General features: G+C 30.4%; 1 protein-coding gene across 5 annotated transcripts in view; it reads right to left on the reverse strand.

Annotated features, from left to right (window-relative positions):
• The window catches only part of LOC142323741 (fatty-acid amide hydrolase 2-like), a 118,197-nt gene that overhangs the window by 42,271 nt on the left and 57,186 nt on the right, over nucleotides 1-18,740 (reverse strand). For all 5 annotated transcript variants that reach the window (XM_075363935.1, XM_075363925.1, XM_075363916.1 and 2 more), the window contains exons 2-5: nucleotides 10,498-10,675; nucleotides 6,606-6,825; nucleotides 3,796-4,013; nucleotides 2,225-2,336 (exon numbers count right to left, since the gene is read on the reverse strand). In XM_075363935.1, coding sequence (XP_075220050.1) covers nucleotides 2,225-2,336; nucleotides 3,796-4,013; nucleotides 6,606-6,825; nucleotides 10,498-10,671 — 724 coding nt within the window. In that variant the 5' untranslated portion in view covers nucleotides 10,672-10,675. The remainder of the gene's footprint in view (nucleotides 1-2,224; nucleotides 2,337-3,795; nucleotides 4,014-6,605; nucleotides 6,826-10,497; nucleotides 10,676-18,740) is intronic.

Here is an 18,740-nt window from a genome sequence, read left to right on the forward strand (position 1 = left end):
CTATGGAATCTAAACTAGCAAGCGATGCACTTTCGGCGGCTGATGAGCTGGACTCGATCTCTAATGGAGTGCTGGGTCCAGCTGAAATAGACGCTCTCACCGAAGCTGTTCTTTGAGCTTTTGGAGGCTCTATTGGTACAGTTTGTATCGTCTGTGTCTGGTGCTTTCTCAATAATAACTTGCACCTCCATTCCGGTAGACTCAGATTTTTCCTGTACTCTTCTCACAGTTTCCTTAGCCTTCTTACTCGATGACGGAGTGATCTTTTTGTCTTTGCCAGATAAATCAAGATTTTTATTCATTACGTTAATTGATGGCGTTATAATCGCAGGTTTTGCCAGTTTTTTAGGTTGCGCTGGCACGTGTCTTATGTCAACGACGTCAGTCTGGGAATGAGCCTTCTCATGTTTACTTTGTTCTCTCCGATGAGTCGACTCAATCTTTGAATCAATGATTCTTTCTATCATTGTTGGAAGACTTGGTGCCATCGTATGAAGTAACTGCTCCACGTTAATTTTAGATGCGGAAGGAGCAGCAGCCGCTTCTGCATATGTAGTCGATGGTCAAGGTGTTCTTGAATTGACAATTTTCTTCGCTTCAGGGTAACTAACTTTTTGAAGCGTTTTAACTTCCTGAATGGCCGTTTCCAATTTACTGGGCAGTTCCTTGATCGACAGTTGTGGTGCCCTTTACAATTAATGCAGATTGGAGGGTCTTTACATGGATCACCCTCATGTGTTTTCATTCCACATATACATATTTCCTGCGCTTCACAGATGTGAAGCGCAGGAAATGTTTTGGACACACTGCAGCTAGATAGCTGCAGTGTGTCCAAAACAGTGTGTCCAAAACGTTGACACTTAAAACATCTCATCGGCTGCGGAATGAAAGCCCGTACATCAAGCCGATGGATGCTAGCTCGTACCTTTTCAGGAAGATTCGGCCTACTGAATGTCAATACATGTGAGGCCGAAGGAAGAATCTCACCATTTCTTCTCATAGTGAGTCTGCGACAATGTGTCACTCCCTGACTAGACATTTCCTGTACTATTTCTTCTTTTGAACAGTTTAGAAGATCACGGCAAACAACAATTCCTCTGGATGTGTTAAGGGTACTATGCGGTTGGACAGATACCGCAAATTCACCGATCTTCTTCAATGCCTGGACTTTCTGGCTTTGAATGTCGTTGATAGTTTCGACATGCAATCCATTAAAAGTCTTCCGGATTTCCTTGACAGGACCACCAGTACAATTAGCAAACTCTCCAGCGATTAAGAATGGACTAACCTTTTGGAAGTTACTATTCTCTTTCGTAATGATAAAAAATCTTGGTTTGGGAACATTATTTCCAAACAAAGCTCTTCTTAAATCTCTACTGATTTTATTAGCATCTTTTCTAATCTTATCTGACTCTTTGCTTTTTTCCTCTTCGCTTGTGGCGAATCGGCGGTTTCTAAACGAGGGTGTTTACGTGCACCCTTTGCCACGTTTGTTTGTTCAAGTATGTTCATTTGAGTTGGTTCCTTTTGTAGCAAGGCTAGCCACCGGAGTACACCCCCATTCCAGGGCTACTAACCTTGGAGGTCTGATCCGGTACTCCGGTGGAACCGGCATATGTCCTGGCAGAGAGCGGATGCGCAATCTCTGCACTGACTCCAGGCTCCTACTCACCGAAGCTTTCAGAGCTCCCATGCTACGACATGCTTGCCAACGCAGGGGGCATGTGGACAACGGAAGGGTCTCCGTTACACCTGCAATAACATTGACCCTGGCCGCCACATCGCCAGCTCTAAATATGGTATGTGTCCACTTCCTAATCATTTAATTGTTCATATCCTGCTGATGGCCAAAAACTCCCATCCATCTGGTGACCTGAAGATGGAAACAGGTCAAAAGGAGTAGTATATCCGAGGAATTTACTCGGAGCCCCGTTAGCCAGCTATAAGTATTGTACATAAGTACAGCTGTTGCTGCCCTGGACGTGGAACGTAGATGTTGTGTTGCGGACGTGGGGATTACCTACCTCAGGGCGTTATTATTATTATTGTCAATTCACTTGACTCAGAACAAAAAAATTACAAAAATCTGGGTTTTTTTTATTATAGCTGGAAAGTGGCCTCTTAGTTTTTCATTTAAACAATTGCCATTATTTCTATAAAACATGTATAATTTTCAGCAATAAAATCTTAAATAGAGAAAAATAATATTATTTATGTTTATTACCCGGTGTAGGCTTATGACCAAAAATTCCTGTGAACATTGATGGGATTCTTACAGAACCAGCTATATCAGATCCAATTCCTGCTACTGATGCCGCTGAACTTATCAATGCTGACTGAAAATTTATTAATAATTCTTTGAACATCTTACAAATATAACAATTTTTATTATTACCAAGCTATTAAAATAAAAGTTTACTAATCTGTGTTTCTGTTAATCATACAATTTTTTTTTATTAGTTCTGCATCAGTAAAATTTTCTGTATTAAAACTTCAGTACAATTTTTACAATTTCCTTCCTCTTTCCTCCTTCCTTCCTTTCCTTTTCAGAAATTTAATAAAAACAAATAAAAATATGATGAAATGTTTTAGTTAAGAACAATTTATGTTTATAATGCAAATTCAATATAGTAAAATACAAGTAACTAGCAGTTGTACCTTCACAAAAACTGAATATAATAAAAACATTAAATAGTATAACAATAAAAAAATTATGGTGTTTTTTGTATATTTAATATTTTAAACTGAATTTTAAAAAAATTAGATAAACATAATTTTTTTTTTGGTTAATATTATCATGTATTAATATTAATATTAAAAGTGTAAGTTTATTATTACTCTTAATATTATCAATATATTAATATATTGGTTAATATTATCATTGTAATGTATTATTATTAATATTAAAAGTGTAAGTTTATTATTACTCTTATATTATGCCTTAGAGTATTGTGTACTTTGTATGGTAGTTATTGTTAAAGTTAAAATCATGGTATATAAGGTCTAAATATGCTCAACTACTTTGTAAATAGTACACTGTATTTTAATTTATAATATATTGAGTCTATTCCTAGGAAAAATTTACATCAACCTGTCAACTGATACAAAATGCAGTAACAGACGATAGATGCATAAAAAGTCTTTCAGCTAGTGTGGTGATGATGGAAGAGATGTATTTATTGCTTTTTTTTCATGGTTTTGTCAACAGTTCCATCTCCAGGTTTGTTTTATTGGTGGTATGCCCCCTATAAAAGGTTTGTTCCATAATGAAAAGACAGCCTTCTTTAGTAAAAATGATACATTTTATCATTCTAGCTGGGATGTTTTTGTACCAAACTTTTTTTAAGTACCATTTTCATTTCAGTACAATCATTTTTTTATTAATAAAATTTTATGCCATTTTTCAACATAGCGTACAAAGTTCTAGTTTAATCCTTGAAAATTATAACATTTGTTCAGAAAATTATTTTCCACGTAAGAGATATTTCATATAACAAGTTATGATATTGCAAATTTTTTCCTGTAATACAGAAATGTACCATAAGTCAACTAAACTATTTTGCTACAAATATTATAAATGTAAAACTGATACCAATTTTACAACTTGTAATGTAATTTACAGCAATGTTATTTCCTTCTTAAAGAAAGTTTTCCTCTAGAAGCTAGAGTTGCCTATAATTAAAAATCTTAAAATATAAAATATTGTACAGGCAATATATCTAATGAGATGACTTAAACACAAGATCTTGTTATTTTATAAAGAGATCGAAAAACATGATTACAGCAACAACTTACTTCTCCACCAGAAGATCCACCAGGTGTTCTGTTGAAATCATAAGGATTGTATGTGCAACCAGTTAAAAGATTATTAGTTTCCCAGCAAAGGCAGAGTTCAGGAGTGTTGGTCACAGCAATTGGAATTGCTCCTGCTTTTCTGAGATTTTCCACAGATTCCCCATCTTGTTGGGCTTTTATGTTGGCTCTGATTTTACAGCCTACACTGAGGCTCATTCCTGCAAAATTAATGCCTGCATTCTATTTGTTGTTAAACATTAAATAAAATTCTCATGCCTAGGTAGCAAAAATTTAGTATACCTTAATAAAAATATTTTTACAGTATTTCCATTTTTCTTTAATGTGAATCATATTTTTAAGTTTAATAACAAAAAAGCAGAATATAAAAGGAATAAATAGGATTTATAAATAAATAAATAAATCATAGTATTCCGAGGAATATTTGACCAATATCTCACTATCAATCATTTTTTCTGACATGCTAAAATGGTAAAATATGTTATATATCATAGTATCTAAGTAGTGTAGTCAAACTAACAAAAAATAATTTAATTAAGAATTTTATACACAGGAGAAGTTTCATTTTTCTTTTTTTTGTGTGATTGAGGTAATTTGTTGATTTTCTCGTTTGAAATAAAGATCTTTTTATTCTGTGTCAAGTTCTTTAATATATGCATGTGCTAGTCATATGACCAGCTTTGCCTGTATTCCTTGAAATTAGAGACATCTCCTGAATTTTTTGATGGAACCGTCAAAGTAAATTGATGCAAGTAAATTGTTAACCTCTCAGCAAATTTTGTAAAAAGTGAACTTGACTTTCTCACATTAAGAGCATGCTAGAGCATGTAACTGACTGACTGACAATACCATTGATCACTGAGCCTTAGACAAATATTAATTTTACATTAAACTTATAAATACTCATTAGGGGTTCACCAACAGCTTTCTGTAAATATGACTTATATGGAACCAGTTAATGGATAGAAGGTTCCAGATTGGGGAAGTTGATAATACATTTTAAGATTGTATGAATATATGAATATTATGCATGCACATTATGTATTATTGTATCCATGTATGTATGTATATATGTATGAATATTTTTACATAATAACTATTAAAAGATTGTTTACATTAATATTATATAGATATGATAATCCATGTAAATTCCATCAGTGATTCTAGCAGAGGTAAGTGAGTTGACATAACCAATTTGGGAAAACAATGATTACTTTATTCAAAAGTGTTAGAATCTCATCAAGTGCCTATTGAATAAAAATCCCTGTAAAGATGAGTTACTTAAAATTAACTACTTAAAATTAAGAGTTACTTAAAATTAAAAACAAATGATCTTTTGTAGTGTGGTATTGTCCAGAATATTCTAGAAATTCTATATAGTTTAAAAGAGTGTGGTGATAAAATTATAGAGAATTATAAACTACTTATTTCCAAATTTCACAAAAATTATTCTTACTAAAGATCTTTTCGTAACTTCAGTAAAGTTACCAGTGATATTGTTATTAATGACACCAGTCTTAAAGGTATTTGGCAAAATAATATAATCAGTATATTATTTTTTGCCAAGTTGATTGTCTTATCAAATTTAATTTGTGTTAAGATTTTAATTTTGATGTGATATTTGTTTTTTCTTTTGGTGTTTGATGTTGTTAGTATGTGCTGTACTGTGCGTTGTGCACTGTGTTGGGCTGCATGTGTGCATTTATTGTTTCTACATGTAAATTTGCATCTCATCTGTCTGATGTGAAAAATTAACTAACATTAGCGGAATTAATCTAGATATCAGTGTGTGTTATTTAGTTTGTAGTATCTTGTGTCTTATTATATTTGTAGTTTTGAAAACAAACTGTAACCTACTTTTCATGAAAGTGATGCCAGTTTTGAACAACTGTAGGTTGATATATATTAGCTAATCCTCTTTCTGACACTAGTAGATGTGTTTGTGATTTTTGTTTCATATTTTCAGTAGTGTGTTGTACTTCAGTTGATTCAAAATGTTGCACTTTGGATAGTATACAAGTATATAGCCATTAACCTTTGTCAGATTTGTTATTGCATTGAGTTCTTCAGCGTAGCTGTTTGTTAAAGAAGGTATTCGTTAAGTAGTGTAACAAATGTGTTTCCTTAACTTTTAAAAAAGAGTGCCATTAATAATACCACAGTGGAATACTCTACTGAAGAAGATGCGGCTATTTAACTCCAACAGGTCATTTTGAAAAACAATTTCCATGGTTTTTAAAATAAACTTTTATCATTTAAAAAAAATTTAATTATTATAAATACTTATTTACTTTAATGATAGTCTTTTAACAGGGTAGGCTATTTAAGCTGTGGTGAAAGTTATCAACATGAAAGAAGGTAACTACTAATATAAAGTTATCTGTTCTCCCATATTGGGGTTTGTTCTATGGCTAACACCATAAATGTACGAATTACTACCTTATTATTAAAGTTTACATAAAAGCCAAAAGAAAAAACTAAGAAAAAAGATCTGAAAGAAACGAAATTGAAATACTTACAGAAGAAAGTTTACAGAGTTGAATCATGTTATATTTTCATCTACACAGATTAGTATAGGAAAGAATCTTATAGAAGTATTTCTTTAAATATAATGTAGATATCACAGCACATCAAGAATGTAATGACCAGACAAGAAGAAAAAATCTATATTTTGTACAGGAGATTACACACTTAAAAAAATTGTTCCATGAATCTGATTTATTCTTATCATTTATTTACAGATCATATCTATCATTTTTTCTGGACATGAATAATTTTATTCAATGCATTACCTTTTAACCCACAGCTTTCTTTTACAGTAAATGGAACACCCAGTAGTGGAGTTTCTCTTTCCAACTGTTCTTGTGATTTTGTGTGTGATGCAATAATTTGATCAATTTCATAAGCTTCTTTTGAAGCTTCATCAAACCGTTGTTCTACTATTGCATTTAAGTGTGGATTAACACTTCTGCAGCGTTTGATGTATGCTCCAACTACTTGCTCACAAGTGTACTGAAAAAATTTACTGAATTAAAAGATTTAAAAATAAAAATATTAGTAAATTTGTTTTGAATTACCTGGTTCAACAATGTACGTTCATCAAATAGGTCAGTATTTATGGAATCTTTTGTAATATATTATCATATACTATATAATTATTATTACTTCTAAAAGATTTGTCTTTCAGATTGAGCATGTGAAAAGTTACGGCCTTTAGAAATCACCACATTTTTTTATGAATTAACTTTTAGTAGAGTGTGGACTGTACTTGGCATATTGGTAAAAGGATAAACAGTAGAGAATGACTGCTGTAGACTATAGACTGCTCAACACTATGACAAAAACCAAAACTAATTCATGAAAAAAAATCGTGGAATGTAATCATACTTAGCAGATGAAAAGCATTTCATTTAATGAATCTATTACACTGATAAACATAATTTTTGATTCCTAACATGCGATACATAATTTTAATCTGTTTTTGAAGCTGAAAATGAATATTCATTCAGAATCTATCACCCACTATTTTTGAAAATTAAAAAAAAATTTTAATTAAAGGATTTTTTTTTCATTTTTCTACAAATATTTAACATTTTAAGCTCCTATGTTGTATTTTGTTTTAGCTCATTTTTTATTGTTTAACTTTGTTAACATAATTTGTAAGCTAAAAATAAACAATACTAGACAAACAATTAAATCATATTATGATCTAGTCACATATTATGACACCTAATACTGTAGAGTGAGCCTTCATGGACAAGATTAATCATGTCTGTGCAGGTCAAAACATATAGCAGAAAATACAGCTGTGTTGTTTGTATTAAGCACTGGATTTAGGAATAAATTAATTTTGTTCAGTGTTATTGCTGTCTTAAATTTGTTAACAGTGCAGTGTCATAATGACTCAAAATTGTGTAAACGATGTGGATGCCTTTGTTATGTTTACCATAAAATCAAATAGAAAAAACATTACACTTTTAATTAAAAAAGCATATCATTTGTATTTTCAGTGTAAAATTGGTGATCAGGATAAGACGTGGGCTCCTCATATAGTATGCAGTAATTGTTCTGTATATTTAAGAGGATGGCTGAAAGGTACATGGAAGACTTTGCCATTTGGTGTACCTGTGGTTTGATGTCAACCAAAGGATCATGTAACTGATTGTTACGTTTGTTTAACAGGTGTGTCTGGAATTTCTAAAAAACTAAACATACTGTAAAATGTCGTTCATTGTAATCTACAATCAGGCCTGTACCTCACAGTAAAATTATTCCAGTTCCTGAGCCACCTGTGAATGTATGTTTCAAAAGCAGCAATGAAGAATCAGGCAGTACTGAAGAAGACAACATTGATTTTGATTTTGAATTATCTTCCAATAAGCCACATTTTATATCACAAGGTGAATTAAATGACTTTGTTAGGGATTTAAATTTATCAAAAAATCATGCTCAACTGTTAGGATCAAGGTTGGAATTTACTTCAAAAAATATAAAAATTTTGGGCTTTCGAAGTTGACAAAAAGAACTTTCTCAGTACTGTATTGATGAAAATAATTTGGTTTATTGCACAAATATTGATGAGCTTATGTTGCACTTCAGACAAGTTCATAAACCTGAGGACTGGAATATTTTCATAGATCCATCCAAGCGTAGTTTAAAAGTAGTTTTACTACACAATGGTAACAAATATCCTTTGATACCAATTGCTTATGGTATTAATTTGATAGAGCCATACAATGTGATGATGAAAGACATTCTTGAAAAAATAAATGATAAAAAACATAGCTGGAACATACGTGGTTATTTGAAAGTTGTAGCTATTTTGTTAGGCATGCAGTTATAATATACTAAGTACATGTGTTTTCTTTGTGAATGGGACAGCCAAGCTAGGGATAAACATTATGTTACCAAAGAGTGGAAAAAACGAAACAATTTATCTCCAAATGGGAAAAATATTATTCATGAGTCCTTAGTTGAACCCAAAAAAATATTTTTACCCCCTCTCCATATCAAGCTAGGACTAATGAAAAATTCTGTAAAAGCAATGAAGAAGGATAGTCCTGGATTTTTGAACATCAGGCAGAAATTTCTGAATGTCAGTGAAGGAAAAATTAAAGAAGGAATATTTGTTGGTCCTCAAATAAGAGAGTTGGTCAGAAATTACGTATTTAACTCGATGTTAAATAATGTAGAAAGTGCAGCTTGGGCTTCATTTAAAGATGTTTGCAAAAATTTTCTTAGCAAACAAAAATCCAACAATTACCATGATTTTGTTAACTTCTTACTTCATACAGAGCTATGGGATGTAATATGTCTTTGAAAATACAATTCCTCCACTCACATCTAGATTTTTCCCAGACAACCTCAGAGATATAACTGATGAACACGGTGAACGTTTCCATCAAGACATTTTGGTGATGGAAAGCTGCTATTAAGGGAAATGGAATACTAACAAGCTAGCCAATTACTGTTGGACATTAATTTGGGATGTGCCTGAGGCTATTTATAAAAGAAAAGTATCAGTGAAATTATTCTAACACAGGTATGGCAATGCAAAATTATAAATTTTACAGATTTTAATTATATTTTCCCTTAATTTTTTTTTAAGCATAATTTATTCAAAACTAAGGGTGATAGAAAAATTGTATTTTCAGGTCTGTAATATACGCAAGAGATGGTGTCACACTTAGAGAAATATTAAACATTTTTTTTTTGTCTATCAGTGTTATTAATCAGTAGTATAGTAGATGCAGCAGAACACGGACTGCTTATAATACCAGTAGATTAATTCTCAAGGTTAATTCATTCAAGGTTATTCTCTCTCTCTCTCTCTCTCTCTCTCTCTCTCTCTCTCTCTCTCTCTCTCTCTCTCTCTCTCTCTCTCTCTCTCTCTCTCTCTCTCTCTCTGTATGTGTGTGTGTGTGTGTGTGTGTGTGTGTGTGTGTGTGTGTGTGTGTGTGTGTGTGTGTGTGTGTGTGTGTGTGTGTGTGTGTGTGTGTGTGTGTGTGTGTGTGTGTGTATGTGTGTGTGTAAACAAAATGTGATATGTAAACAGAATATGTTTACAGTAATATGTACAGAACGACAATATGAAACATATGAAATTGCTAAGTAAAAACTTTCAACTTTTGAGTTGGAGTATTAATCAGAGATAAATTGTTCGGTTTTTATTCCCTTACATTTCCTTTTTAAAACACTGTGTATCATTATTAAAAAACAAAATAAATAAATAAAAATTAATTCATGGAATAAGGAAAATATAAAGAAGGCTTTGTGTACATAAAGAAATACAATAAATAATAAAAAACAAATACTTTTTCACATTCCCTTTGTCCTTATATGATTTTTAGAAAGAAACTTTTTAAGAATTTAAAGAAAAATTGAAATATTTGAAACATGAAAACGTACATAGTACATTTAAGGAAAAGCATTTTTTTAGATGTCTGTTATTGATCATCCATTGAAAGATGTTATAATTATTTTCATTGTTGCATTTTTTTCTGAAGAAATATAATTTGTCTGTTGATTCTCAACTCTTTAGCACACCAAAATGTGTGTTTTTTGGAGTGATCGTAGGAGATAAGCAATAATCATTTTATATAAAGATGATAAGAGTATGTTCATTTACTTATTGTAGTATATTTAATAATTAGTTTCAATTTATAGCATGAATACACAACTTACTTCTTCTTTTCTGATTTTTGCTGCTAATTCAGTCGCACTATGTAATAATATGGGATCTGAGATTGGAGGTAAATATTTCTTACCTCTTTTCCACGCTATTAGCAAGTATAATGGAGCTGTAATCCAGGCTAAGAATATCTGTACAGCTCCAAGGAGGCGTAGACCTATCTCCATTTTTCTATAAAATAAAAAGCACAAATAAGATTGAGATATAATTTTATATATATATTTATGTATATATAAAACTAAACATTTTCGTGTTTATTCTAAACCAGTTGTTGGTTATATTTTGAAACAGCCCACGATGAGTGAATTTTATAACTTTTTCAAGTTTTTGCATGACTTAATTTATTAAATATTTTTTCTCAGCATTTGAAGCAAAGAATTGTGTTTTAGAGAAGTTTGAGCATTGCAAATAGTATTTATTTTCTTTGTATATGAATATTTTTCAGATTCAGCAAAAACAGTAGCTTTTTAAGGGATACTTTTTACATTTTAAATGTTTCTTGGGGATTTGTACCTCCCTTATTTATTTTATTTAGCATTTTTTTTTTATATATACAACATTTTTTTGGTGGATAAGGAGCTACACTAACACTTGTATGATGAGCTTGGTTTTTTGGTGACTGTGATTATATATATATATTTTAGTGTACCTAAAATTGTAGACTGGTTATATATTTCAGATTCTACATGTCAAATGAACGAAAATATTTCCCCTTCATTTTTCTTCTGTTCACCATTTTGTGTTTATTGATCAAAAATATATATTTCAGAATCAGTCTGAGGAGTCACAATAATATTTGGTACTCACTTTTTATACAAACGTTTTCTAATAAATTAAAAATTACAGTGTGTATGTGTTCATAAATTTCAAAATTGTGGCCATGTAAAATTTTCAATCCTTTGTATCTCGGTAATCCTTGGTTTTATCATTATATGTTCTATTAAAAAAAATGTTAAGCATTTTATTGTGAACAAAATGAACCTTAATTTTGAAAATCCGTCAACAAATAACCAACGTATGACACAGTACTAATTACACCAATTCAGTATACTCATTAGGCCAATCAGTATAGCCAACCAAACCACCATTTTAGGTACACTATATATGTATAAATATATTAAAAATAAATATTTTTATTTTTAATATAATGTCATCCATGATGATTCCTAGTGAGGATTATACAAGATGATTATTCATTTATTTAATGACAAATAACCAAATTAAAAATTAATGGATATTTTTATTTATACCGAAGTGTTCTTACAATCATCCTCAGTGACGCTAATGCTGATGTTTTGCTCTATGGTTCTACCTAAAGTAATTGTCAATTATGTGTTTTTTTTTTTTTTTAATAAAGAGGATGTGTACACATACTTTACATATGAAAAAGATTTGAATCAAGTGTACTTATTTAGTGAACATAGGTAAAACTGTGGTTTATTAACCTGTGTGGTTTGTAAGAAAACACTTGTTCTTACAAGCAAAGTAATAAATTTTTATTAAAGTAAATTATCAAATGTGTGTTATAATTATTTATCCTTTAGCCCAATCCTATTTTCTGTATATTAAAACTTTATTATCTGTGTCATTAATCCCTTAGGATAAAAAAAATAATTAAGATAAACCATCATGCAATAGAATAAATGTCTTTTTCAAGTATACAGTCTCATGATGTGATGTCAATACATATCCCTACTGATTTGTATACATTTAATGAAAGTATTCCCAGGTAAAGTTAATATAATAAATTACATTTATAAAAATAAAATAAATTAAAATGTTAATAATTATGATGTCTGTAGTCAAACTGCTAATCGTAACATATTAACTATTATTCTTTCTACCTTTATAATTGTATAGGTGATAAATTTCCCATAATATTCACCACCAAAGAAATAAAACTAAAGACCTTGAAATAATTTTTGTAATGATTCATTGGACTGGTATGTTTTTCACAAGATTAGATGATCAGTAGAAAGAGCATTTCAGATATAGGAAATTTTGAGTTTTCTGAAGTTTTTTTATAGAATTTCACTTTCTGATAAAGCTGAAAGTTACCAGGAATAGCTGATTCTTTTGCAACCCTTCTAAATACCAAATCCTTTTTTTTAAATTTCTAATAAATTCAATGTTACACTATGATTTATTTTAATGCTAATTTTCTTAATAAATCTAGTCAAATGATGGTGTTAAATTCAGTTTGAACTAGCATGTCAAAATATTTTTGAAAAATAAGTTGAATTTACACTGTTATATGAATGATAAATAATATTTTTACAAACACAGATTTACTTGATTTAACTTCTGCACATTTTTGCAATTCATTGCGTAACAATATCAACTTTATGAAAAATTTAATTAGTTTTATAATACTTTTAAAATGATGTAGCTCTTAACTTTCAGTTTAGTGAAAACTAAGTGGTACAGTTAAGCACAAAAAGAAAATTACTGGATGTTATAAAGAAATTAAAAAATCTTTCACTATTCTGATTGTGTTAGACAACCCATTTAAAAGATTGCCCCACTAATTAATTAAGAAGTAAAATTATTTAATTTTCTTTTACAAATATTACTCTACAGATAAGTTTTTAAAATATATTCATTTAGGATGTAGTTAACCTTAAATAAATAGGAGATATCATTAATTACTGATGGGAAAAAAATAAAGAAAATCCATCATGCAGTGAATCAAATGTCTTTTGCAAGTATACATTTAATGATGTTGACGTCAATACATATGTCTACTGATATGTATAATGTTGGTAATCGTATTTGTATTTGTACAAATATTAATCAAATAACTTCAGTTACTCACTTCCAATTACCATTTTGATTATTATCATATCATATATTGATTATTATAATATTATTATCATTTCACATATTTTCTTTATCTACTGATAACATTACTTTTTTTTAATCCAAATTCTGGTTACCAATTCTTGTTTTTTTGACACTGCCTGATTTTCCCAGATTCTCTTGATCAATCCAGGCAAATACAAGACAGTTATTATTTCTATCCATGCAGAAGCAAATTATTATAACCTATTCTGCTATCCTATCCGTTCTTGATGTAATCTAGACATATTTATAGTCCTAAATTAAATAACAGTTTGAGCAAAATATTCATTCACTGGAGCATTGATGGAATTATTTCAATGTTATAACATTTTTACTGTTTCATGCCAACCTTAAAGTACTAACTTGTCATCTGTTAGTACATTTGTAATACTTGTCATGCTGTATATTTTAAAAATAGCTAAAGATTATTCAAAGAAAATTTTTACCAACGAGTGATAGCTGGATTTCTCGGTGTTGAAATTTATCCATGTTGATGAAATAGCATCCGCTGTTTCACTAAAATTTCCCTTTAGTAAATTCAAAATGTATCATTTTTTTATACATAAAATAACAGCAGTAATCCTACTACAGTTAATCAGAATGTCAATTTAAAAACGACACAAAGTCTGAGTCAAAGTTATGAATGTAACTTTTGATGGAGCTATTTCAAATGAGTGCTTTGAAAAATTTAGGACATATTTGTATATATATATATTTTTTTTTTATTAATTTTTTTTCCAGACAAACTATGTTTTTAAATCAATCAAATGTTTTTTTTTATACTGGACTGGGGGTCCAGTAACATGTGAGGAGTCACATGTTGAAATTAAGCCATAATGGTCTGTTGTATGAGAGTTATTAAATTCTTTAAAAAATATTGTTGATTTTTAAATACATATAAGCTCTAATGAATTTTAAAAAATCAAGGAGTAAAGCTAATTAATAAGTTATCTGACAAGCATGTATATTGTAGAAGTCTGTTTAGAAATATTATGTAAAATGAAAAGTAGCTGGACATATGATAACTTTAGCCGATGAATTGAAATTTTTGAGCTCCATAAAGCATTGTCAGTTTGCTATTCTACTGCTACAATACAACTTATGAGGGTAAAAGACAAACTGTTTGATTATTTTAATAGTATAGTCCCTCTAGGAAAGGGATTAAAGGTCCAGTAAAGCTAATAAACAAACTTAACGATGAAGAAATACTAAAAAATGCTGAAGTTTACTCGTCTATACTTTGAACAGATACCATTTTGGACCATCCCAGAAAAACATTTGCTCTTTGAGTTTAAAAAAAAACTGTTACTGGTGCTGTGTCAAATGAAATACCATAAACTTACAAAATTAATTTTATGTAGCAATGTGTAGTATGAGGTAAAAAAAAAATCTGTACGATAATGAAGATCAAACATTAAGGATAATAAAGATTAAATGTTAATTTTAACGACTATGTAATAAACATTTTGAAAACATACTGTATTCAATTATTTATCTGTAATGTTTTTATTCATGCTCATTTGTATTCAGTAAAATTATATATTCATTTAAATACCCAAACCATAGTAAGAGTGGCATAATAAATTATGTAATTATTCATACAAATAACTCATTCAGTTATAAAGTTATTGGGTAAATAAATAAAGTGACAGAAAATGCGGATTCTAATGAAACTGTATAGGATAACTATCTAGCTCAACGTAAGAGTGGGGGGAAACTTTGTATAGAATTGAACCGTAATTACAGTTCTTTGATTGTAATCCATTTATATATGTCACTACTGTAATGTTCAACCTGTCTTCCACACTGAATGAGATTATATTTCATCTGATTATCAACCTGCCAAGTTTTTTGCTGTTTTTATGCTAGTCTGTAGTTAACAGTAGCTGAAGTAGGTACTTCAAAATACTGTATAATTGCTATTTCTATATGAGCTCTTTATAACTTTTAGAACTTTTTTTACCTTGATTCAAATGAGGAGTAGGCGATTAGCTAGCTGGAGCACGATTACGAAAAGGAATAAGCAAGAGTGAAAGTGATCCTTTAACTCCCAGATCTGCATTTACACGTGATCCAATTGGTGATTGATATGGAAAGAGAGGATGTTATATTACGATTTTGTAATCTGATTTTTTTGTGATAGTTTAACGTAATATAACTGGTGAAACAAGTTAACTCAACAAAAGCAAGGCTGATTCGACGAATTAAAAAATAGATTATTCTTACTTCTGCAAATTACTCTTACTTACTGATTATTCTGCAAAGTGTAATAAAAAAGACTTAAACAGTTGTTGTATTGGATGAAGAAGACTACACTTCTACGCATTTTTTGGGTAGGTAAAATGGCATATAAACGATCTAGAAATCTGAAGATATATCTTCGCTTTTTTGACAACGGTAATTACTATCCAAAAGTTCAAACAAATCCAAATTAAAATGGGACGTTTGTCTCATTATAAAAGAAAAATCTCGAACTCTTTATGATTTAAATCGCGATGTTATTTTCGACGAAATTTTACTTTTGTTCAGGTAGACTAAGTCGCATGATTGCTTTGGGAACTCCCCATTTGAGGCATAAGGCACTCAAAAGACCGAGACCCGGCCCTTGGGGTGGGGATGAAGGTTACGGCATTGCTGGATCTGGAGTCTCCTCGCTGGCGGTTAGAGGCAGGCATAAAGTAAAAGATCCAACCGGCGGGCCTACCTGCCTCCCCGGATGTTCAGCTAGTGGGCGGGAAGGCCCGTTAGAGTTAAAGGATACTCCCTTGGACTGCGTTATACTTAACTGTGGGTCCGGCTCAGGGGAGGGGGTATAAAAAGATAAAAAAAAGAAAAAAGTTAGCTGGATGCAATATGTTTCACTGAAACATGTACTATTTGGATTAAAATCATATATGCTTAAAAATTTAAGTTTGACTATGTAAAGAACCGCATAAAAAGCAGCGATTTGATAATGATTAAAAAAATCTGCCTAACTAAAGGAGAAATAAACATTTTCAGGCAAAGCAAAATCTCGTCATAAAAATACAGGATAAAAGAGAAGTTACATTGACGTCGGTTGTACAAAATTATGAAATGGTTACTAGAGAAAAAGAGCTGAGACATTCAAAAATTCAAAATACGTAGTTTATAAAAACAGTACGAGAGAGGTATTGATTATATCGATCAGCACCTTGAAAATCATCCAATTACCAGAAAACTTGGGAAAGGGTATTGTAAAAAAGTATTTGTTTTCCTTAGAACCATTCAATCTAGAATATATTTATTCTATACACTTAAATGAGATAAAAAACAATCCCTTAGAATTTCAAAATATATTTGAACGAAAAGTCGATGGAAAATTACAATATTTGTGATGCCGAAGTCAAATCGCTCAGCCAACCATCATAAGAACAAAAAATCAACAATTTGCCACTAGTAGAAAAATCCAACCCGTATGTGCTACTTCTGTAGTCGTAAAAAATATTTTCCGAAAAAGAAGGTGCTACAATCAATATTTTAATTGATTGATATGTGGCATAGAGATGTGTAACTTGTTTCAAAATTTACCATACCACTTCTATTTGGGAATAAATACTTCTGTAATTTGTATTTTCTGAAATTTAAAAAATTATTTCATTATTATTGAATTTTCTCAATATTTCTAATTTATTTCTAAAATAAAAATAACCTCGCTTTTAATCAATTCGTTTAATTTTATTTGTAAAGGTATACGATTACAATTATGATTATTAGAATTTATACATTTTTAAAAAGCAATTACTGTGAGAGGACGCGGGCCTCTCCCGCCTCCCTCTAAAAGCTCTTTTATCCTAAAACGGTAATAGAAAAATCAGTAAATTTTTGTAATTTACTGTATTTGTATTTTTGAGTCTGGATCACAATAAATTGAAAGACTACGTGCTCGTTGTTAATTTTTTACGTGCAACTGAGCAAATTCTGATGTACGACAGTAAAACATAAATCAGCGTCTTCTCTTAAAGAAATTACAAGATTATCCCGTTGAGTAGGTAGTTATGAATTACAATTATAATAATGTTAAAAACTATAATGTTTGTCACTTTTATAGCATTAAGACAATATTATGAATCAGAATGATGATGTAAGTTTTTAATTCCTCTGAATTAACATTTTTAAAGGCTTTCTTTGGTATTTATCCGCTTCTAGATTCATTACAATAAAGATTACAATAAGATAGTCATAACCGCCATCATCCATTTACTTTTGTTAAGTTTCATTTTAAAATCCATAATAGTTCGATTAGAGTTACGTTAAACTTTTTTCTTCAATGCGTATTAAAAAAATTCATCTCTACAGAAAACCTTTTTTTTTTTTTAAATAAAAACTGTTAAAAGTTAAACAAACTTCTACTAACAGATTTTTCATTGTTATCGGGAGGATGTTTTTCTGTTTTAATCGTTGAAAATGTCCAAGTTTAAATTTAGGTTCCTGAAGTCTGATTTTATGAGAAAACTGTCTTAAGTTATTGTAATATCATTACGTGTGCCTATACCTAATGATGCTTTAAATGAAAAATTAAAATATTTTAATCAGCTCAGTGAATGTAGCTGGAAGTACAGCTAACACTATGAAATAACAAAAAATGATTCGATTCAAATATCGTATAACACAAAGTATTACTTATAGAAAAAAAGTATAATCTGACATAATAAACGATTTTGTCTTTGATAAGTGGCTTTCAGTTAGCGAAATCTAAAAAAGTGGTAAGTACAAATTTTCTTCAATGTATGTAATAATTAAATTTTATCGGTTAAAACCACTTTGGCAAAATATATTTAGTGACAAGTCTTACCGGTTTACACTATTTTTTTTTTGAATCGTCGTTACCTTTTCTTTCGATTTAGTCCATAACTTAGTTCAAAATGTTATACAGCGTGTTTTATAATTCATATCATCAGTCATTTGTGATTTTTGAAACATTTTCATTAATAGGTTGCTGTAAACGTGATGACCTGGACCAATTATGACGTTTGTTCGGTGTTCCGTTGAGAGGCTTGGGGGATCCCGATGGGTGAGCTCCTGGCAAAAGGGGCCCAGACAGGGAAGGCAGAAACTGCTGTCACGACACTTTGAGGTGATCGTGTTATGTTTGGTGGCGAAGACCGATTGGTTGCCTTGGGGGTATTAAAATAAACAAAAAAAAAAAACAATTATGACGTTTAACCATGACTGTCGAAAGTAATAAAAATTTATCATATTAAAATGCAAAACTAACCTTAATGTGTGTAACGTAGTAAAAGAATCTATTTACAATGTTTCTTGTGTAATTGTTTTTTTTTTAATATCATACGGATGCTATGCATTAAAAAAAAAAAAAACAGTTTTAAAAAATTCTTCCTTTAATAATTAAATCATGATATTATCTCTTGTAATC

Source organism: Lycorma delicatula, chromosome 1 (assembly GCF_047948215.1).
Source record: "Lycorma delicatula isolate Av1 chromosome 1, ASM4794821v1, whole genome shotgun sequence".
Classification (NCBI taxonomy): domain Eukaryota; kingdom Metazoa; phylum Arthropoda; class Insecta; order Hemiptera; family Fulgoridae; genus Lycorma; species Lycorma delicatula.